The sequence below is a fragment of the Phoca vitulina genome, unplaced genomic scaffold, assembly GCF_004348235.1.
Source record: "Phoca vitulina isolate PV1807 unplaced genomic scaffold, GSC_HSeal_1.0 scaffold54, whole genome shotgun sequence".
In the NCBI taxonomy this organism is placed as follows: domain Eukaryota; kingdom Metazoa; phylum Chordata; class Mammalia; order Carnivora; family Phocidae; genus Phoca; species Phoca vitulina.
This window is the reverse complement of record NW_022589757.1, coordinates 4621858-4644868: the sequence shown is the minus strand read 5'-3', so window position 1 is coordinate 4644868 and position 23011 is coordinate 4621858. Positions and strand designations below refer to the sequence as shown.

General features: G+C 41.0%; 1 protein-coding gene across 3 annotated transcripts in view; it reads right to left on the bottom strand.

Annotated features, from left to right (window-relative positions):
* The window catches only part of PLD5 (phospholipase D family member 5), a 416609-nt gene that overhangs the window by 184103 nt on the left and 209495 nt on the right, over positions 1 to 23011 (bottom strand). For all 3 annotated transcript variants that reach the window (XM_032389318.1, XM_032389319.1, XM_032389320.1), the window contains one exon: positions 7718 to 7829. In XM_032389318.1, the coding sequence (XP_032245209.1) occupies positions 7718 to 7829 (112 nt within the window). The remainder of the gene's footprint in view (positions 1 to 7717; positions 7830 to 23011) is intronic.

The window sequence follows — 23011 nt, the reverse complement described above, 5'->3', positions numbered from 1 at the left end:
GCTGTGAATTGTGCAAGACTGTTGAATCTCAGATCTGTACCTCTGAAACAAATAATGCAATATATGTTAAGAAAGAAAAAAAGAAGAAGAAGAATGTAGCAGGAGGGGAAGAATGAAGGGGGGGAAATCGGAGGGGGAGAAGAACCATGAGAGACGATGGACTCTGAAAAACAAACTGAGGGTTCTAGAGGGGAGGGGGGTGGGAGGATGGGTTAGCCTGGTGATGGGTATTGAGGAGGGCACGTTCTGCATGGAGCACTGGGTGTTATGCACAAACAATGAATCATGGAACACTATATCTAAAACTAATGATGTAATGTATGGGGATTAACATAACAATAAAAAAAATTTAAAAAAAAAAAAAAAAAGGAACAAACCTGGGGATCTAATGCACAGCATGGGGACTCTAGTTATTATTACGCTGTATACTTGAAATTTACCAGGAGAGTAGGTCTTAAGTGTTCTCATCACAAAAAGGAAATATAAAGGTATGAGGTGATGGATGTGTTAATTAACCTGACTGTGACAATTATTTCACGGAAGTATGGATATCAAATCATCACATTGTACACTTTAACTATATACAATTACATTTGTCAATTACAGCTCAATAAAGCTGGAGGAAAAAAAAGAAATAGTTTAGCTGACAAACAGAAATCATGACCTACTTCTCTATAGGCCAAGCTCCGCATTATGAAGAATTTATGAACACGCTGATGGGTGATAGGAAACAGGTACTAGTGGTGCAGTTTTTAAAATGTGGAGACTTCATTCCTATAAGTTCGGGTAACTTTCCCATAGCTAGCATTCACAGCACTAAAAAAGTAATTAAAATCACCCAGATGGAGCTCTATCAATGATTAGACTATTCTGTGGTAATATTTTTTTTCTAGTATTTTGAGCAGATAATTCAAAAATAAAATCAGGCATTAAGGGAATAGAAGGTTTAATATCAAAGTTATTTGCTATCCTTCTGATTTGAAACCACCTCTAAATTTTATGTACCTATAAATCTGAAAGGAAGTATTTTCTCTTGTTTAGAACCATATTTTCTTTTACAAGAAATATTTTGGAGTTTTATGAGACTAGTTACAATAGTAAAACTTGCCAGACCCCAAATCTGAACACTTCTGAAAAGCATAAATATGTTTAATATGCGTAACTGCTTATTTTCATTTCTTGTTCTAAAAGAGGTTAAACCACACAGAAATAAAATATAATTGATGTTCTATTAAAAAAGAGAGTTGTTGTTACAAGCGAAAGGGCTTTAGTTTTATTTCAAATATTAAAATTTTGACTTAAAGGAATAAGACTTAGTCACAAGAAAATGCCAGTTAAATATTTACTCTTTGTTCAGTGCTTTGTGGATGAGAAGCCAAGATGAGCTGAGGATGCTCAGCCAGTGCTCATTAGGATCCTGTTGCTCTTGTCTGTTCACCAACATGGGTAAGGCTCTGTCTAATTAGTTCACTTGGTTGACATAATGGTGGTAACGAGGGACCACTGGGGTTAGCTTTACTCAAACCACAGACTCTGTTTGAGCCAGTCACCCAGCAAATGTATGACAAATTCACAAAAGGAGCGTATGAGGGGAGGGAGAGGGCTGGGGGCCAACACAGAGGTCGAGAGTCCACTCAAAGGACACACTTTGTTTTGCCTTCACAGACAAACAGTAACAGAAATGAAACAATGTGGATAAAAAGACTGAGAAACCTAGAACTTTAATTTTTAAATCTTACAGAAGATTTGAAGATCTGCCTATCCATCCATCCATCCATCTATGTTTTCATCTATTTATCTATATATCTAAAGAAACCAAAGAGGAAAGAAATTCTTGACACATTAATTCTATGGCTAAGATTTGGAAAATCTGTCTATCTATCTGTCTACCTATCTATTATCCATCCATCCATCCACCCATCTATCTAAAGAAGCCAGAGGGGAAAGAAATTCTTGACACCTTAATGCTCTAGCTAAACAAAATACAACTCCATTAAATAGTTCTGTTATCAGCTCCTTAAAGACGTCATAAGTATCTAGAGGCAGGATGGTCTAAGCTCGAGGTTTGATCTCCCGTAGGTCTATGTGCGCAAGAAAGAAGGGATCAAGAGAAAGACGGGTTTGATTCTAATAGACTGACAGCCTGAAACACCAGCTGAGCCAGGACTGGGCTAACAGGGCTGAGCCTACAATGACCTGCACCATCAGAAGACAGGGGCCCAGTGCGCAGGTCCAGTAGGAGGTCCCCCAAGCTCTAGGATGAATTTCTTTCTGTTACATAGCTGGCTGATCACCAGCAATGAGGAAATCCAAGCAGCATCCAGTGACAGAGTTTAACCTACTAGTTGTGAGTGTTTTAGATTCCTCTCCTTTTCAAAACCAAACTTTTAGGATGACCTCTTCTCTTTTCATTTGGGTTGCGATTTCATCATGCTGTATACTTTGGAATATGGTTTCTGATTTCTTCTTTGTCTACCCCAGGAGACTCTTATCCAGTGCATTTTTGGGCTTCTGATTTCATTACGTTGTTTTCCCATAGAACTTTCATATAACAATCTGGCTTGCATAACCTCTTTCCCATTTCAAGTAATACGGCAGGGATTTTCTTCTGTTCGTTCGTTCGTTCGGACAGGAACATTTCCTATCAGCGAATGCACTTGCCATCAAGAGTTCTGGTAAACACATCCCAGTATTTCCGAAACACCAGCAGAGCCTGAATTCTCCAAATTTCTGTTCAGAGGTTGGCCTACTGCCCCAGAAAGAAGCCTTGTGACAAGAGGCATGGTCTAGAATCCACCTCCCCCAGTGCAGTATTAGGAATGATAGGTTTTCATTTAAGTTAATTTAAGTATAAAGCTAAGGGTTGCTAAGTTGGATTTTTAAATTTATTGCTGAATTTTAAAGTAACCCTCGTTACCCTATGTCACTGGTTCTAAAACCTGCCGTTTTCACATTTTAACGACTCTGACATTGGGATGCATCTTACGATCGCTTAGAGGGGGTGGCGGTTGTAACTGAGTTGTCACTTCAAATCTTGGCCGTTATTCCTGGTGGCCTGACAGGGCTCCTGCAGTTTCTCAATATTCGGTCAACAAACCATTTAAGGACTCTTTGAGGAAGGACTGTGCGGCCTGGATTGTATTTGAGGAAGGACTGTATCTTCCTTTGACATTTTGTGGTAAGGTTCAGAAACAAGCAGAACGGAAGTCTGCTCAGAGAAAAGAGACAATAGTCGAGCGTCTGTTTCTAAAGTTAGAGCACCACCCGCGTCTTGATGGTGCAGAGACTGTGCAGGGTAGAAAACACAGGGCTGCATGACTCAGACACAAAAAGTGATTCAGAAAAATTGGACTCTGTGTAGATGTTTCAAGAATTCCTTGATCATTTTATTTCACTCATGGCAATCTACTCCAGCAAACTGTAAACTCTCTGAAGTCAGTGGAAGGGTCAGGCCGTTGTCAGTTTTCTAGCTTTTTTTTTTTTTTTTTTTAAGATTTTATTTATTTATTTGACAGAGAGACACAGCAAGAGAGGGAACACGAGCAGGGGGAGTGGGAGAGGGAGAAGCAGGCTTCCCGCTGAGCAGGGAGCTGGATGCGGGGCTCGATCCCAGGACCCTGGGATCATGACCTGAGCCGAAGGCAGACGCTTAACAACTGAGCCACCCAGGCGCCCCGTCAGTTTTCTAGCTTTAAAGCCCAGCTTCCTGGCACCTGTCAGATGTTCAAGGAGTGGTTGTTGAATGAATAATAAATGCACAATGGAGGAAAAGAAGATGGTAAGACCAACTGTGGAAAAGAAAGGAAGTCTGAAGGCAACGTTATGAGTAAGGCTTAAAATGGACCTTGAGGGATGAACAGGAGCTCACAAATCGACAAGGAGAGAGAGGGTATATCAAGTATGTGTTAGCTAACAGAGCCCTGGAAAAGCAGGCTGTATTTGAGAAATCACAACTATCATTCAGATATTTGGAAAGCCAACAACAGAAATTGGTATAAATGAGACTGAAAAGGACATTCAGATCCTGAATGTTTTCAAGTACTTTGCTTTTTAAATTAGTGTGGACTTTATTTTTAGATCACTGACTTTAATCCTTTCTGACTTTTATCTCATGAGAGTCATTCTATTAAAAAGTTATCATCCAAGAGTGAAAAAGTAAAAGCTTGGTTTTTCCCAAAAGGAAATTTATATTTTCTAGCTTAACATTATTTTAGTCTAAATTTTTGGTATGCTCCTGGAGCAAATGTTTTTGTCATATTATAGAAAGTACACCCTGAATTGCTATGGTTTTGAAAGACAAAAAAAAATTCTTAATTATAAATTTCATTGCAACAATAACAGAGTATGAGGATTAAAAACACAGTAGGTAAGGATACGGATAGGCAGAGGATAGAGGATTTTTAGGGCCATGAAAATACTCTGTATGATGTTATATTGGTAGATATACGTCACTACCTATGTGTCCAAACCCGGAGAATGTATAAACTGTGGTAAACTGTGGACTTTGGGTGATGATGAAGTGCCGATGCAGGCTCATCCTTGGTAACACATGTCCCCCACTGGTGAGTGATGTTGATGATGGGGGACGCTGTGCATGTGTTGGGGGGGTACCTGGGAAATCTCCATACCTTCCTCTCAATGTTGTTGTAAACCTAAAACTGTTCCAAAAAACACAGCCTTAGAAAAACACATAGTATGATTGAGAAATAATATTTCGCTTATGATTAAAAGACACAGCCAGAAATAAACACTGTGTTAGCAGTACAAAACAGCATTACTGTGCTATTACCAGCCTGCGGTCCGGCACCGAGGCACCTTCTGGGAGACAAAAGCAGGGGATGGTGCAGTCACCCCTAGCCACGGTAGGCCCCACGTGCAGGCGGGTGAGGGTGAAGAAGCAGGACTTGGTGACAGTCCCACATGAGGCAGCCAGAAGCCATTTCCCATATGCTGCCCGTTCAGCTTTGAACACATGCCTTTCTGACTAATCCTCCAGCCAAGACAACTGGGAGCTGATAAAATCCAAAAACAAAACCCGTGAAGGCAACCGAAACGCCTCCAGATTTAGAAAGCAAGTTTATTTCTATGAAAAACAATTTCTGGGGTACTTTCCCACACATCATACAGAGTGTCTTCTCTGATGTGGATGCGCACAGGAGTGGCTGGGCAGGTGGGAACCCAGCTCAAGGGGTTGTGGCTGGAAGGGAGGGGAGGAAGAGCATCAGCTAAGCCAACGTGCCACATTTCAGATGCTTACAGGGACGAGTGGAGAAGGTCAGTCAGTGGCATAAATGTTTGAACTGACAGGGAGTCTTGTCTAAAATGAAATCCCTCCCTGGCTCATGGACTTCTTGAGCATAAGCACCCCACTTCTGGGCCACAGTGTGAGGCATTTGTGGGGGGTGACCTTCCTCACATCTGAGTCCTGTGAGTGGAGGAGGGGCCCCGGGTGGGCAGCAGGGGCAACAGTGAGCGACCAGAATCTCCCTGCCTCCAGGAAGGTCTCCGAGGCCTGGCGGGCCTGCCTGGCCCTCGTTGGGCCCACACCTGCACTAAATCCTCACCACTTCCTGGGGAAGCCTCACTCACCCCTTCTCACCATGTACTGACCAGCTTCTATTGCCAGTGACTTCTCCCAGCTGAAGTGGCTCATGGCTAGTCTCATGCTTATCAGTCGTTCGTGGACTATTTCTGGCCAGACCTTCCTGGAACTTTACCAGAAGACCCGGATCTCTCCATAAAAAAATTAAAAGGTAACTCTAAAGAAATGTATTCCAACCCAGATTTAAAATGATTTCACAAAAATTAATTAATTCATTAAATGAAATGGTTCCATTACAAATATTTCTAAAAGGCACTGTTATTATTTAATATGTCTCTGCCAGACAATGAGAGAAATACAGTCGCAGTAATGAATGTATGTGGTGCCATATTTATGCCAGTAACAGAAGCCAGACAGACCTCCCAGAGGCACACAGGGGATAGCTATGAGAAATCCGGGTCCTGTTCATTACTCTCCGATTGTAAAGGGAAATTATCTGTTCTGTTTTGATAAGAACTCCTATCACACATTACCAGAGCCTAAGTTGTAGTAATACATAATATTTACTGTGAAATTGATACACTTCCTTCTTTGTGAGAAGCAATGGCTATAATGAAACTTTAATTCATAGTTCACTCTAGAACCATAGGCAAGGACTTTACCCATAAATTCATTTATAGTGAATGAATGTCTCGAGTACCCAATATTCACCAGCACCTGAAACACCCCTTAGTCCTGCACAGTTGTTTTTTTCTAATTGTTATAATTGAAGTATAGTTGTCATACAATATTTTATTAGTTTCAGGTGAAAGAAGAGGTTGGGGGTGTGTGTGTGTATGTAGTGTGCGTATGTGTATATGTGGTGTGTATGTGTACGTAGTATGTGTGTTTGTATATGCGGGGTGTGTGTGTGTGTGTGTGCGCGTGTGTTAGTATGGAAGTAGACACCATGGGAAATTTATCAGCAGATACAGGCACCCAGAGTTAGCCAAAAGTAATCCATTCCTAAAAATCCAGCTAACAGATTTTCAGATAGTGGGAACCCAATCTCACATTTTCTAAATAGGAAAAGTAAGAATACACTTCTAATTTGCGTTAGTCCACTGAACTACGTATTTTCTAGTGTTTCAAAAATATTATCCTGTGCTCAGGTAGTAGAGTGAAGCTTTACAGGCCTAACAGTAGCTCCTAAGTTACCTTGATTTTCCCATGCAGGGAAAAACTAATACACCTGTGCCGGACCACACTTACGTCTTCTGTATATTTATGTCTTTCCATAGGCTTTATTGCTTCCAACTTTTCTTCTGCAGAAGGAAAGACTACTTGGGCTCGCCCTTTGCTTCATAGCCCGGCACATTTTTTCAGAAGGTGTTTTCACTTAATAATCTGGGGAAGATAAGAAGCAGCACTGTCCAGCATGTTTAAACAGCACACACGGGAGACGCAATGCTGCTTCCTGGGGCCAGAGCCTCGTCTTCTCCCAGGGACAGGGGGCAGCTCGAGCATTTTCACTGGCTCATGCCTGCCATTTCCGTTCAGAGGCTTACAGCTCCAATAGGAAAGGCAGGGCCACATTTGATAAATCCATGAAAAGTATTTGGAAGGGACAGTTGCGTTAGTGAAGAAGACCCAGCAAACCAGCAAAGTGAAGAAAGTTATTTCCTAAGGATTCCCGGTCTCCATGGAATTTTGAGACAAACTGCAGAGTGGCCTATGAATGATGGTCTCTGTGGAATTAGCCCGGGTTTCGCAGACGCCTACATCTGACTGTATTATTTTTAAAAAGATGGAGCATGAGGAGGATTTCCATTTGAAGGGCAAGAGAAAAACAGAAATCCAATGTTTGTTTGAATGAGAAATGGCTCTTTAATCATATCATTGCAGTGTTCAGAGAGGGAGAGGGAAAGATTCTTCTTTCTAGTTAATTATCATTTAATGGCCAGTAGATTATTTTGCATAAACTAATATGCAACACTATTTAAAATCTCCCAGTAGTATTGATTAATTAGTTCTCTTGTTTAAAGACTTTAATCACGCTATTTTTCAAAGAATAAATAAGAAGTGAACTTCGTGCAATGTGCTGACCATCAAGAAATCCCACATTATTTTAGGCAGAATGAGAGATGTCCTCACAGACCCCCCAGGGCTAGAGTAGCGCAGCGACCTTGGCCTTACCCTTTGATCTCAAGGCTTCTAATACCTTTGAGTCCGCGGTCACATCACTCACTAGCTTGATTTCGATATTTTGCGAAGTCAGTTGGAGCAACTTTTCGAAAAGACGTTGACCCTAGAAAAAAATATTCAGAGACGAGGAAAGTCAGAAAACCTACAGTATGCTCTTTTAAAAAAAATATAAATAAACTTATTAAAAATTAAAACTATTCATTCAAATTAAAAATTAAAACTATTCATTCAAATTTTAAAAGGCAACCACTTCAGCAGTTGATATTCATGGAAACTTCTTTCAAGAGAGTTCTAGAACCGGAGTAGTAACACGAACGCAGATTACATTATGTTTTCTCGAGTGCTGTGCGATTCAACAATTATTATAATCCCAAGTTCAATGCTACAGTGCAGATCTACCCTTCTCTTACTTTTCCATGGATTCTGATGTTATCTACATGTGAAGAGGAACCAGAGAATATTATACAGTTGTGTTTGGGCCCAGAGAGACCTGGATTCCACCTGGTTTTCCAATTTACAAGTTGTGCCTCTTCTTCTCACTAATCTCCAGCTTCTTCCTCAGTAGAACATAGATAAAATTAGCATTTACTTTAAAAGGTTTTTTTTTTGTGTGAGAATTAAAGGAATTAGTAGTAGGTAAGTATCCTTTCAGTGGAAGCTCTGATGGCTACTTATCAGGGATTTGCCTGAATTCACCTTCTGGTTTAAAACCCGTTTTACAGAAATCAACTAACACTCTGCCTAGCAATCTGTCATTCCTAGCACAACCCAAAAATGACTGGAATAAAAATACAAAATAAAACATAAAGGTTTTGCTTACATAAGATTTTCACAAGCATTAAATTTTTATAGAAAATTTTAATCTCCGGGAGACTCTGCGTAGAGGTAGGTCCTTAGCAATTACACCGTCTCAGGCTAGTGGACCCCAACCCTATCCTGTTTATTTTCCCTTGTGTGTGTTCACAGACTCCCTCTCCTTATCATAAAAGGAACTGGTCTTCATTTATTGATTTTTCAGATCTTTGTTATTCAGCCACAAACTCAAATGCCTTCCGGGGTCAGACAGGCAATAAGGCTTTGGTCTTAATGGCCCCCAGGTGGCAAAGTCTTATCCTGCTTTGATAAGAATGGACCATTAATAATGATTCGGTACAAAGGATGGTGGAGGGCATGGAGGATGTGCATGTAGCGCATGATTCCTGCACTTCAGCCTCAGAAAACAGAGGAGCCAAAGATCAAAGCCTAAGACTTTGGAAGGTAAGGAGAGCAAGCCAGCATGGCAATTCCTAGGGCCACATAGCAGGGGGGAGCGCCTGGCATAATCCAGCCCTGCACAGACAAAGCTCTGTCATCCCTGGGTACCGGAGGGGAGGGTGGGAGTTGCACCCCAAGGCAGGCACCAAAGCTTCCTTTTCCTTTAATTAAGTGTGGAAATCAAGGGTGCCCAAAGTGGAGCTCATGAGGTACTCTGCACCCAGAGCCTGGAGGCAGGCTCCCAGCAGAGCAGGTGCTCCGGGGAGGTGTGGAATGAGTGCAGCAGGCTGGTGTCCACTGCTCATTTAAAAGAGATGGGGGAGGGGTAGGCGAGAAAGAGAGAAACACTCAGGCAGAGGACAGAAGAAAGGAAACAGCAGCTGCCTTGCAGATTGCAGGGTCTACGTGGATTTCAAGTTTCCTGCAGGAGAGGGGAGGGCCCTGGCAGCCAGGGGCCTGGACACAGGCCGAGAGGGACCTCCAGGTGGCGGGGCGCTGTGGTTCTCCTGCGGGGTTATCGCCAACACGACCTTCCTTGTCAGCTCTCGTACCCCACCGACTTGCGTACTATAATCCTGTCACACACCCTTGGAGGCTTGGTGATGTCTGCATGGCCCAGATTTCTGGAGCCCAGCCTCGTGGTCATTCCACAGTCATGCAAACTGTTCACTGTTTGTATTCTTCCCCTTCACACAGAGAAATAGCTTATGTGCTTTGTGTTTCATGAGACCCCACCAGTAATGGGCCAGTATTTTTACACAAATGCATTTTTTTTTTTCTCTCTCTGTTAATATATTTCGCACCAATGAAACATAAGAGATCTTCTAACCTATCTGTATTTCTGGCTCTGTGCCTTAAATCGATTCCCACTATGTTATTTTTATAAGATTTAAAATGAAGACCAGAACTCTCAAACATGGATGAAAATAGAAACTCCCAAATTCACAGATACTGGCAGACTGTCATTAAATAAAGCTTATTTTTCCTATTAGTATGTGCTGATGACTTACACCAAGGATTTTTAAAATTGTTAATTATAGTGCTTACTGTAATGAACTTGGGCCTTGGGGGGAACTTCTCCCCTGTTTTCAGTATCTTACCTTCCTGTCTACACATTTTTGCTAAGACATTTGGAATGTAGTAACCAAGGTTTGAAACACCTACTCTATGCCGAGATCTGCAGTAAGGGCTAACTGCTTTCCGAGTTAAATACTCTCACTGTGTTTTCATAAAGGAATAAAAAGCCCCTTGGCTTTTAAACATCAGAAACTCTTGAACAACATGGGTTTGAACTGCATGGGTCTACTTATCTGCAGATTTTTTTCAATAAATTCGGTATAGTGCTGTAAATGTGTTTTTTCATCCTTATGATTTTCTTAACATTTTTTTCTTAGCTTACTTTAATGTACGTATAACATACAAAATATGTGTTAGTTGGCTATTTCTGTTATCAGTCAGGCCTCTGGTCAACAGGAGGCTCTTAGTATTAAGTTTTGGGGGAGTTGAAAGTTATATGCAGATTTTTGACTATGCAGCGGGTTGGCGCCCCATTCACCCCCGTGTTGCTCAAGGGTCAACTAATTTAAAAACTTGCCCTTCCTGGTGAGAAACATTAGGTAACATTTCAAACTTAAATAAATCATCTTGAAGACAGTCAGTGGCTGAGGCGTGTTGAGCAATTTAAGCCAATTAAGCCCAGGCAGCCTGCCTAGGGGTTGGAGTATGAAGTATTGAGGGGAACTAGTTAACCACCTAATACTTCCCCTCCTTCACCTAAAAGGAAGAAGCCACTAATAATCTGAAAAAGTCAAATATCGATGTATTTAAGGGGCCCAACAAGAGAGAAGATGCTTGAACGCACTGGGCACTTGATGATACAGGCTACTCGAGAAGACAGAGCTAGAGCTAAAACACAACGTAAGTACTCAAGGACAGACAAGTATGGCTGGGACTGACGCTCTATGACTTTATAATTAAATTAGAGGAATAATTAAAGAACAGCATGGCCACTGTTGAGACCCAAATTAGTGGTCTGGAAATCTAACAGGAGAAATATTTCAAAGCACACACATGCACGCACACACACACGAAAACATAAGGCTGATAAGGGAAGAAAGGGGTGATAGATAAATTGAGAATATATAACATGTGGCTAATAGATGTGTTGGAAGAAAACAAGAGGCAGAAAAAATAAGCTTTCAAGTAACAGAAGAGAAATCGTCCCACTTGAGGAAAGGCCCAAATCTACATGTTGAAAAGATAATTGAAGATGAAGGCAAATGTAATGTGGAAAGACATATTTAGGCACATTCTATGAAATCAATCCAACACCAAGGAGAAAGAGAAATTCTTACAAACTTCTGGCCAAAAACAAAACAAAAAGAGTTATGTCTTGAGCAAAATGGATCAGATGGGCATGGAGCCAGTGATCTGCAACACTAAGCCAGGACATGGTGGCCTCAGACTCTGGAAGAACAAACTCGAGCAAGGGAATGCTCTACCCAAAGACTTTACCTGCCAGGGTCAAAAAAGAGAAATATTTGCAGATGTATACACATTTAGAGACTATATTACCTACATGACCCATATGAGGAACATATTCGAGGAAAGACTCTAATCAAATAACACTACCCACCATTGAGGACAATGAAGGGCAGAAGAACAAGGGATGAGCAACAGGATATGGATATGTATTTGATGTACCTGATAAAGAAGGATTCTTGAAATAGAACAGACACAAGGGAAGTTCTACTGCTCTACTGAGAATCTATTACGTGATTCTCAATGGGAGGCGCTATTACCCAAAAGGGGCTGAGTTGGTTTGTGTGTGTGTGTATAAGTTACTCTTTTTATAAATAAAACACATATATACATACAAGAAATATGCAATGTATCTATGGTATTAAAATCTCATGGGGTGGCAGGTTTAGGAAAAAAATGTCTAAAAAGTCTCCCTTAGTAAGGTGACAATGAAGAGAAGGTTGGGAAACACTGACCTACAGCCAACAGGATAAAGAATCTCAGTAAAAATTAGAACGAGTTGGGAGGGCTTAAAAGTACTAGATGGGAAAGAGTAGGGCCTTATTCTGTTATGGCACAATTTATGAAGCAGTGACAGTTGCCAACTGGTATGTGCCAAACAACACAGCAGCTAAATATATAAAGCAAAAGCTAACAGTAATGAAATAAAACACTACCACAATATAATGCTTCAAAATAGGCCTCTCAGAAATGGGTAGATCTAATAAGGAATAAATTAGAATATATGAAAATTAAATAATATCAATAAACCTGATTATGTGTATACATTTATACATATTTCTCATTCTATATGTCAAATCCCTCAAAACAACTGTTTGTCCTTAGAACATTATAAAAATCTGTCCTGTAATGGCCATTAAGAAAACCCAAGAAAACCAGATGAAGGGAGATATTCTACCAGCTTCATTCTTTGCTCATAATCTAAGAAAATGAGAAACAGACCATTAACGTGTGACAGATAAAACAAATCATATCTACTTGAAAATTTAAAAACTCATTCTTAGATCATCTGTACATCACAGGAGAAAAGAAAAGTGAATTTCTGCATTCTCTAGAAAGCTATAAATAGTGGGGCACTTCATAGCAAAACCATGAAACGAAGCAATATCTGGTGTCAGAGAAATTTGTAAGTGGAAATGTCTTCAGTATTATAAAAAGCATAACATAAAATCACAGTAATCATATCCACAGGGTAGAGGCTCAGGAATGGATCAACAGATAAGGGAACTTAACAGAGAATCCAGAAATGGTGCACACACAATTATATCAATAACAAAGGTGCTATTTTAATTCAGTCTGAAAAAGATAAAGTGGTTTAATCTGGCACAAGTGAAAGGACCCCTATATTACACCATATAGAAAAATATGTTTGTTTTTTTTTTTTAATGTTTTTTTTAATTTATTTATTTGACAGAGAGAGACAGCAATAGAGGGAATACAAACAGGGGGAGTGGGAGAGGGAGAAGCAGGCTCCCCGCTGAGCAGGAGCCCGACGTGAGGCTCGATCCCAGGACCCCGGGATCATGACCTGAGCCGAAGGCAGACGCTTAACGACTGAGCCACCCAGGCGCCCCTAGAAAAATATGTTTTAAGCAGATTAAAAACATACCAATACTAGGGCACCCGGGTGGCTCAGTCAGTTAAGCGTTCAACTCTTGGTTTCAGCTCAGGTCATGATTTAGGGTCATGAGATCGAGCCCCACCTCAGGCTTCATGCTCAGTGGGGAGTCTGTTTGGGATTCTCTCTCTCCCTCTCCCTCTGTCCCTCCCCCACCACCCTGCTCACTCAAACTCTCTCTCTAAAATGAATAAATAAATCTTTAAAAAAACAAAAACAGGAGCACCTGGGTGGCTCAGTTGGTTAAGCATCTGCCTTCAGCTCAGGTCATGATCCCAGGGTCTTGAGACTTGGGATCAAGCCCCACATCAGGCTCCCTGCTCAGCAGGGAGTCTGCTTCTTCCTCTCCCTCTGCCCCTCCCCCTCCACCCATACTCTCTCTGGCTCTGCTCTCTCTCTCAAATAAATAAATAAAATCTTTAAAAAAACCCAACAAAAAAAAGCAAAAAAAAAAAAAAAAAAACCATACCAATACTTTCAAGAAAACCTGTGCAAATACAGGTATGTACAGTCATAGAGTAGGGAGAACTTTAACCCAGCTAGAGGAGGCTAAATAATGGCCCCAAAATGTCAGGTCCTAATCTGGAGCCCATAAATTTTACCTTATTTGGAAATAGGATCTTCAGAGGTATGATTAAATTAAAGATCTGGAGAGGAGATTATCCTGGATTATTTGAGAGGGCCCTAGATGCAATCAATGTACTTGTAGGAGAGGCACAGGGGATTGGACGCACCCAGGGGAGGCGGCCACGTGAAGACAGAGGAGAGCTACTTGAGGATGGCAGCCTTGAAGACTGGAGTGACACAGCAGCCAGTGACCCAAGGGGACACGGGCAGCCGCCGCACCCTGGAAGGGGTGAGAAGTGTATGCCCCCAGTAGTGGTGGCTGCTGGAGCCTCTGCGGGGAGCACTGCTCTGTGACACCCAGGTCTCAGCCCAGGGAAACGGATTCCAGACTTCTAACCTCCAGACCTGGGAGAGAATACATTTCTGTTGTTCTAAGCCACCTGTCTGTGGTACTTTGTGGCAGCGGCCACGAGACTAATACACAAGCTAGCTATGTAGAAGCAATAAAAGATACACAGTTACAAAAGATAAAAAAAAAATCCTATTGCAAAAGAGGCCACAAACTAGATGAAAAACAGTAAAATTCTGGAATAAATATTTGCCGTGCAGATGAGAAGGGGTTAGTAGATGTACTCTACCAAAATATATTAAAAGTTAGTAAGAAAAGACCAAAAGCCCAATCAAGTCTGGGCAAAGTGGGCTGGCAGACATGAAGAGATGCTTCACGTGTCAAGGGAAGCGCCACACAAAGCAACGCAGAGAGCTCTCTTTGTACTCAGGGAACTGGAAACAATTTATGAGTGGCAACCGTTACTCCTGTCAGCGATCACACCGCTGCCTTCCACTCAGGAATCGCACACCTAGAACGCTTCCCAAGTAACATAAGCACCAAAATGTGTGTGTGTGTGTGTGTGTGTGTGTGTGTGTGACTCTGTGTCTCAGGGATGCTGTTATCCCGCCTGTGCATATACATATACATGTACACACGTGTCTGTATGCGCACAGAAAAAGTTTAAATCGAACTTTCAAAGGGCTGATTAAAGATATTAAGCAATTGATGATGCAGTCATGAGAAAACAAGGCTAGGATTTATTTTAAGCCATGATGTCCTTTTAAAGCAATATACTTGCCTTAATTTTATCTTTAATTTATGATTTAAGAGACAAAACCACATATGCCTGGATCCCCTCTGGACTCAATTTCCTAGTTTACTTATTTAACCAATTAGTTCAATTATCTACAAGATTGATCTCTTACTTACTATATTTACTGAATTTGCTGAATTTTTTTTCCATTTAGAAAACAGTAAGTTTTTAAATTTTTTAAATTTTATTTACTTACTACACTTACTGAAATACATAAAGTTTGCCAGGGATATAAACAAAGACATATTACTTACTTGTATATTTGTCAGCATCAACTATTATTCTCAAATAAAAGGACACCCAGAACAGAGAGAAGGGTATTTTAAGCAATTTCATTCAACACATTTACTGGGTGCTTGCTAAGTGCCAGGGACCTTTGTAAGTGCTGGAGGTAAGTTAACGTAGTTAAATACAGCCCAGTGTGTCAGATGCCAGGGTGGAGGAGGTACAGGCCTGGGGACAATATAGCAGAGGCACTAATCACCCAGCCTAAGGCACACAGGGAAAGTCCCCCAAAGGAAGGGAGGAAAGAAAAAATGTTCCAGGCCTGAGAGCTAAGTAAGAGGTTCTTGTAAGCCTGGATGGAATTTGGACCCTGTCTGGAAAGCTCTGTGGATCTCTGAAGGATTTTACATAAGGAAGATCATAATTGAATTTCTGTTTTTCTGTTCTAAAAGAAACTTCTGGGGCACCTGGGTGGCTCAGTCGGTTAAGCATCCGACTCTTGGTTTTGGCTCACGTCATGGTTTCAGGGTTGTGAGACTGAGCCCCACGTCAGGCTCCACACTGGGCATGGAGCCTGCTTGAAGATGCTCTTCCTTTGCCCCTCCCCCAACTTGGGTGTGCTCTAAAATAAATAAATCATTAAAAAATTAAAAAAAAATTCTGACTACAAATTGGAGAAGGACTGGTACAGGTCAGGGCTGGAGGCTGAATGAACAATCAGGTTGGCGTGTGGTCTGGTGGGACAGAGTGGTGTCAGTGGCGATCAGAAAAATGGAAAGATCTCAGGCATTTATGAGAGAAGACAGTGATGAGCTCCATGGTGAGGCTTGGGCTCGAGGGAGACAGTAGAGCCGGTAAAGGTGGCCAGAGGCCCCAGCAGCTCTCTGGACATGTCTGTGGAACATGGAATTCCTCATCCAAAGAGAGAAGATGGTGGCCTACACCTGCGTTCACAAGCATCCTGAGGGCAGGGATCAGTCACAGCTTCGGGAAGTTGGGCAGTGCCACACATCCAGGAGCTTAGCAGAGAACACCTGCCTTGTGGGCAATGAGCAACAAGGATCACCTGCCTGACACCAGCCAGGAGGATCTGCTATGCAGGCCTGCAGGCCGCCAGTCCATTCATTAATCCAGGTTCCATCCCATTAAGGGGCTTAATTATTCTGAACAGTTACTCATCAAGGCCTTGCCTAATGACGGTTACCACAATTATGCACCCCATGGGGAGGAACACAGCCACCCCTGTCCAGGGCAGATAGATGAAGACAGATGAATGAGCTCATCCTGCCAATAAGAGGCCAGGAAATAGCAAGGAATTAATATCAGCAGCAGCATGTTTATAACAGAGACCTGGGCAGCTGGATTCCTACAGTAGCTGGAAAGTAGCTTTGGGGTAGCTCCAGCGTCCCCTCCGGCTGCAAAGGGCAGGTGGACAACGTCACCTTGGCGGCATGGTCAGCCATGTCTGGAAGCATGTGGATGGCACAGCTCGTCAGCATCCTCTGCTGCAGAAAAGGCAGATGTGATGGGCAAGGGAGGGCCACGAGACATATGCCAGGCACTCCAGCTCTTTCACAATCACTTGTTCTGAGTGGGCGGCGGGCCCCACACCGCATGAAGGCAGAATTCCTTCAGGTCCTCACTCCTCATGACCCCAGCTCCCCCTGCACGTAACCATGAGGGTGCCCTACATGCTCCCTGAAAATCCCACAGTCTTAAGAAAGCAGCTTAACCTCCTTAGCCTTCTGCCCCTCTTCTGAGAACTGATCCCAAGTTAATGAGCAAAAAGAAAATGTTTTGCACAAAAATATTTCCTGTAGCAGAATTTATTCAGAAAAAGAAAAATCAAAAATAGATAACATGTCCAATAGTAAAGAGTTGCATAAATTTAATCTACTACACTGGATATTATACGGCCAATTTAAAATAATGTTTAAAATGTTAAAATAATGTAAAGGTGCTTATGGTATAATATTAAGTTCAAAATTAAGATATAAATTTCTTTGTTTAATAAGAGCATATGTATGTAATTATGTATAAAATACCAAACTTAAAAAAAAAAGTTTTGTTGATGGTCACATGGATGATTGTGTTTTTCTAATCATTTCTCTGTAGATTCCAAATTTTCTATAGTGAGAAGCTATTACTATTATAATGAGAAAAAAATCCAACTTATGCTTTTTCAAAGAAAGTTGCAAAAACATAAATCGGCCAAAGGGAAATAGGAAGTGCAGCAAGAAGGTCTAGAGAGAAAACAAGCATTTAGGTGAGCAAAACTAAGATAAGAATATTTCAAGAAAAATCATTATTTAATCCAAATAATTGGGAAGAATATTTTTGGGTTCATGATTTATTCATGCCTATATGATTGGATTTAGAAAGAATCAAAGAGGTTAAACTCTTGCTAATCATAGCGCTTATGAGTTTATATCAGAATGATGATTTCCCTTGGAAATATACTGGAAAGCAAGCAAGAGCATAATTAGGATCGCTCAACAGATGGGGAAATAGAAGCACGGTGAAGCAGCAGGAATTTACCAAGAAAGAACAGCACTGAGGGAGAACCAGAAGCTACAGGAGCGAGAGAGCTCACTGAGCCACCAAGAGCCACGGGCAGCCTTCCCAGCCTGCTCACTGCCGGTTCCTATTGTTGCTCTATCATTCTCGTCATCCGTTTCTCCATCTCCTCCACTCAGAGTTCCTGGGTGGGTAGGGACCATTGCTTATTTGATTTTGCATCCTCAGCAAATAGCACAGTATCTTGCTAAATATTTTGCAACAAAGGCACATGCAACATCATTTCATGGCCACATTTCCATTGCAAGAATGCTAATTTGTAAGCTTCTGCTGAGTGTTGATCTTGTGGAACAGGGAAGAGATGCTATTTTGCAAGAAGGAGACCCCTTTCCATCAGGTTATGCTATTTTCATGCTGACACTGCACACCAGGAGCTTGACTGAAATAATATTTAGCCTAGAGATGTGAGGGCTGAAGAGGAATCCACCATTTCAAATCCCAAAGCAATCATTGGGCTCCCTTCTCTTCTGAGCCACATGCTAGACAATAAAGCTACAGCAATAAATGTGACACACACCCCAGAGTCCAGGAAGATGTGGAATATTCCAGTAGAAGTTGCCACCTTTTTATATCATCACTGAGAGAACAAGTGGGACAAACAGGGTTAAACTGAAACAGGGAAAACTGGGTCCACAAACCGGATGGGAAGGGACCAGTGTGGGCCTGCCATGAAATCTATAAGAATCAAACACCTTATTAGACTGGGGTGGTTTTAAGCAGAGATACTCAATCCTGGCTGCTAAGTCATTTTTTTTAAAGGTATCAAAGCCTGACCCCTCTCCAGATACTCTAATTTAGGTGTTTGGGGGTGGCCTGGGCATCAGTATATTCTAGGAGCTCCCCTGGTGATTCTGACAGGTAGTCATGGTTGAAAACCACCCTCCTGAGAACGGAGGGTGAGAATCTACCTGAAAGTATGCACATTTCCCTTTTTTATTCCTTCACCTAAACCCTGAAGAACAGCCTAAATTAGTATCCTGAACCTCCTTTAAGGGAAGTTGAGAACTTGATGGACAGCTTAAAATTACTCCTGCTCTCAGATTACATAGAAAGCGAGGGTCCACTAAGTAAATTTGAAACTCGATGTCCTGCACCAGAAAAACAAAAATAAAAATGAAAACAGCAACTCTCTTTTATGAGCTCCATTATCTGTTGTTTTATAAACATTATCTAAATCCGATTTACAAAGTCATCAAGGAGACTGGCATTATTATACCCATTTTATAGAAGAGTTAACTGAGGATCAGATGGGTTATGACATTTGCCCAATGTGGCCACAACTACTAAACTACAGGTAACATCAGACACGTTTGGTGCCAAATCCTGTGATCCTCCCACTGGAGTCTGGGCCTCCTGAAGAATGCTGATTGTGTGCCTTTTCTACAAAACCAAACTCTGAGAACAGAAAATAAACAAAAAAATTGAATTCTAAATTAAGCCAACTAACAGAGCATTAGTATGCATCCTAATTTTGTTTTCATTAATTTATACATATTTTATTTTTCCCTATATCCCTGTAAAAAAAAAAAAAACCCAAAACAGGAAGTTGGCCATCATATAGTAGAAATGCATGCAAGCCCCCAGATCCACATCAAATAAAGGATGAAATGTGTGTTTTTCAGGTTGTGACAGAATATTCCATTTTCTCTGGCTGCCTCACACCAACCTACTAATTACAATGCACCAACCTCTTAATTGCAACTGGCTCAAAGAATTTCAATTACTTAAAGAATCCAATCTCCACCAACCATGCTCATCTCCTTTCAGGCAAAATGAAAAGCAGGAATGTTGTGATTTTTTCCTAGACTACAAAAAAATTCAGCAAAAAAAGAAATTCCAATTAAATATTATGATGAGGCTGCAAAATTATTGGGTACTTTTCTCAGACTTCTACATGAGAATGACACAGGCAAAAACAGGATTCTCCTGGTTCCAGAAATACTCCTGTTTTGCAAAGTGGACGCTGACTGTCTACATGATGAATGAATGAATGAAGTCTCCTTCAATACTTGGGGAGGGAATGGACCCACTTTGGAACAGAAGGGGTGGGAAAAAAAGGAAGAATGGAAAAGATGTGGGGAGCACAGAACCCTAGCTGACCCCTCCAGATAGCAGGTTTCCTAGGAGGGCTTGAATCATACAGTGATTCTAATAGAAAATGTTAATAATACCATTTATGAATCAGCCGTGAACATCTGTGTTCATAGCCATCTATGAAACAAGTGGGACAAGGAAGAGGTTTCTAAGTTAGGTAAATCAAAAGCCCTTGGTTGTTGGTTACCTACATCTGCAGTCAGGAAGAATATTGCTAGCAAGGAATGAGCAGGCTACAGGATGGACCAACTGAGTCACACTCGGATGCAAAAGCCTGGCCCAGACTGCAGAAAGTGTCCCATCAACATCAAGGTGAGAGCTCTCAATGTTGCCTGGGTGTAGGGGTCTTCAATTTAAAACCAAAACAAAGAGCAGAAAACCAACCAATTGACCAATCAACAAAAATCAGAAGTGGCTATAGGTTTGAGAAGACCACATGACTTCCTGTGGATTCAAGATTCAAGATATCAGTTGTCCAAGATATGTGTGTGTTCGGGCACACATGTGGGTGTAAATGAGCAGAGGGGTGAAAGCAAGACTCTGTGAGGGTGTGTGTTTGTATAAGGATTCGTACTTAATAAATGAAATTCACAATTGTATATATAAAGATAATTTGCATAATCCTTCTTATCTACCCAGAGCTTCACATTTTTAGAAACTATTTCTCTTTTAATTTGATGTAACCATCCCAGTTTCCAGCAGAGCGTAAAGCATATAATAAGAACTCATTATTTGTTAGTAAAATAAAACTGATTTGAACTAGAGTTGCAGTGTGCACACAAATAACATTCGTGATTCTAACAAACACATAATAAAAAGGCCAAACACTGCTATACTCTTCACATACATTAACTAGTATGATCTACACAACAACCTACAAGGTAGGCTCTGTGACCCTGGTGTTGTTGATGAGGAATTCAAGGCCTACAGAGTTCAGCCTCTCACTTGAGGTCACACAGCGGATAAGTAGATAAAAAGGAACCCAAACCCCTCCCTCCTCACTCACCTTTGCAGTCTGCCTACCACCTACTGTGTAGAGACAGGATCCTGGCTTGTACTCTCCCAAACTACCCTTGGCTCACCAAACTTCCATTCGTGTTACTCACTAGCGTGTTACTCATTGAGCGAATACCACTACGTTTTTAAAATCCTGATTTTTCAAAATTAATTGTGATGTACCATCAACTGGCAAACATGACTCAAGGTAGACAAGTAACTAATTGATTTCATATAAATGCATCTCAAAGATTCAGTTGCTGCAGCTCATTAATTATTTCCTTTGGTTTCTGACAGCAAACTCACAGAGAACAGGGGGTTTTTTTTGTTTTTTTTTTTTTGTTTTTCCCAAAGAATCAGGTAGCTCTAAAATCATCAAATCACATTTCCTGGCTTTTCCTGAACAGTCTTGATTTCATAAATCCCCATCATCTTATCCCATAAATTAGCAATCACACTGTCCTAGAAATTTCAGTATTTCAGGGTCTAAACTCATCATCTGGATAGAAAGAAACAAAAATCCTTTGTTCGACCACATATTTTGATTACATTTTAAAATATGGTAACCAAGGAACCATAGAGCTCACTAGCCCTTGACATGGCTTTCACACAGAGGAAAGTCACTGACCAGTTTCTTTTCACACAGAAGGAAACAAACACAATACTAGTGCAACGTGGAAAAGACAAGAGGAGTTTTTCAAGGTAGGAATTAAAACAGCAACCTCTTAGAACTACAGATTAAAAATGCATTTTAATGAACATGTTTATACACACACGCACAAGTCCAACATTCATCATCCTGTGGATAATGACCATCACTCACTCTGATGAAATTGTTTCTCATCCAAAGAAGACACAGATGTCATGTGCCATGTTGATCTGTGTCTCTTTTCTGCTGAGCTGGGGCCCACCTGCCACTCGCTGACCATTTCTCAGTGCATTTTGTTTACAGTTGTATAATAAGTAGATGGGCCGAATCTCAGTTATGGTTCCTGATTATCTATGTGTCACGTATGGTTTTCATGTAGGACTTTTCAGACTCTGTTGGTTTAGAAGTAAATACCGTGTTTGACTCTTTTACTCCTCAAAATAAAACTCTTTTAAAAAATATATTCATAGAAAATAAGCTGTGAACCTTGGCCAATTTTCATTATATTGGAACATCTTTAAAAAATTTTAAATTTGTTCATTTGGGTTATCAGGGCATGAATATTTTTCTTAACATTTTTTGTTTGTTTTTAGTGCAATAAGCCAATCAGTCAGTGACTACATCCCAATATTTGTAAGGTCTTGGTAAAAATAAAAGCATGCTCACAGGTCCAAAGATTGGTCCCCCAAATTCTGAAATGAATTTTTTTTTGGCCAATATAGTTATATTTAGGACACTGCATTTTCTATTCTCAAGATAGTGTTTATAAAGTACAATGTTATTTCCTTTCCCTGCACACATATTCCATATTCACATATCAAGAATGCCCCATTATTTACTATAGCAGCTCAACTTTAAAACTGCCATGGGAATTTGCTACAAATTTGGATCCTTTAGTGTTTTGTGTGGAACAATGCTAAATATTGAATCCAGAGTCTCGAATATCCTATTGCATTTGAAAGATAAGATCAGGTAAAACTTAAATAGGCATTCAGCTAGTACCTTCTTTTTTTTTAGGAATGGTAAAACTTAGTGGCCTGAAGAGAACAGAATCCAGGGTCCTTACATTGTACCTCAAGAGAAAAAGTTGGCAGTAAGGACCCGCTTTCGGGACACGGGTTCCTTGCCCTATTCCCGACCTCTGCACCATTACCCTCCACTGGTAGGATGGAGGGGAGGACAGAAGGGAACCAGCTTCTTTCAAAATAATCTTTAAAATCCAAGACATGTGGTACTTAGACAAGTTCTCCTGGGTCCCTTTGCAAATACTGCTCTAGAGGTGGAGGGCGGCATGAGGGAAGATGGGACATGGAGCCAATCAGGCACCAAGCACCATTTCTATTCCATAGACTTGCTCTCTCTTTACTTTTATGTATTTGTTTTTCTTTTAAGATTTTCCTATTCATCCTAGTGCAACAGATTCAACTCTGCTAGGATGTCAGCTCCATGAAGGAAGGGATCTTGAGTTTGTGCAATATTTGATGGCTTGCTTTCGTCATTTGGCCCTTGACAGGGTCAAATGTGATCAGGTAAAACACTCTGAAAGCATGAATTCCTTGCAAATGTTATTAATCTAAGAACTGCCCTTTCATTTATGCTTTTTATCTCAAGGCTGATGC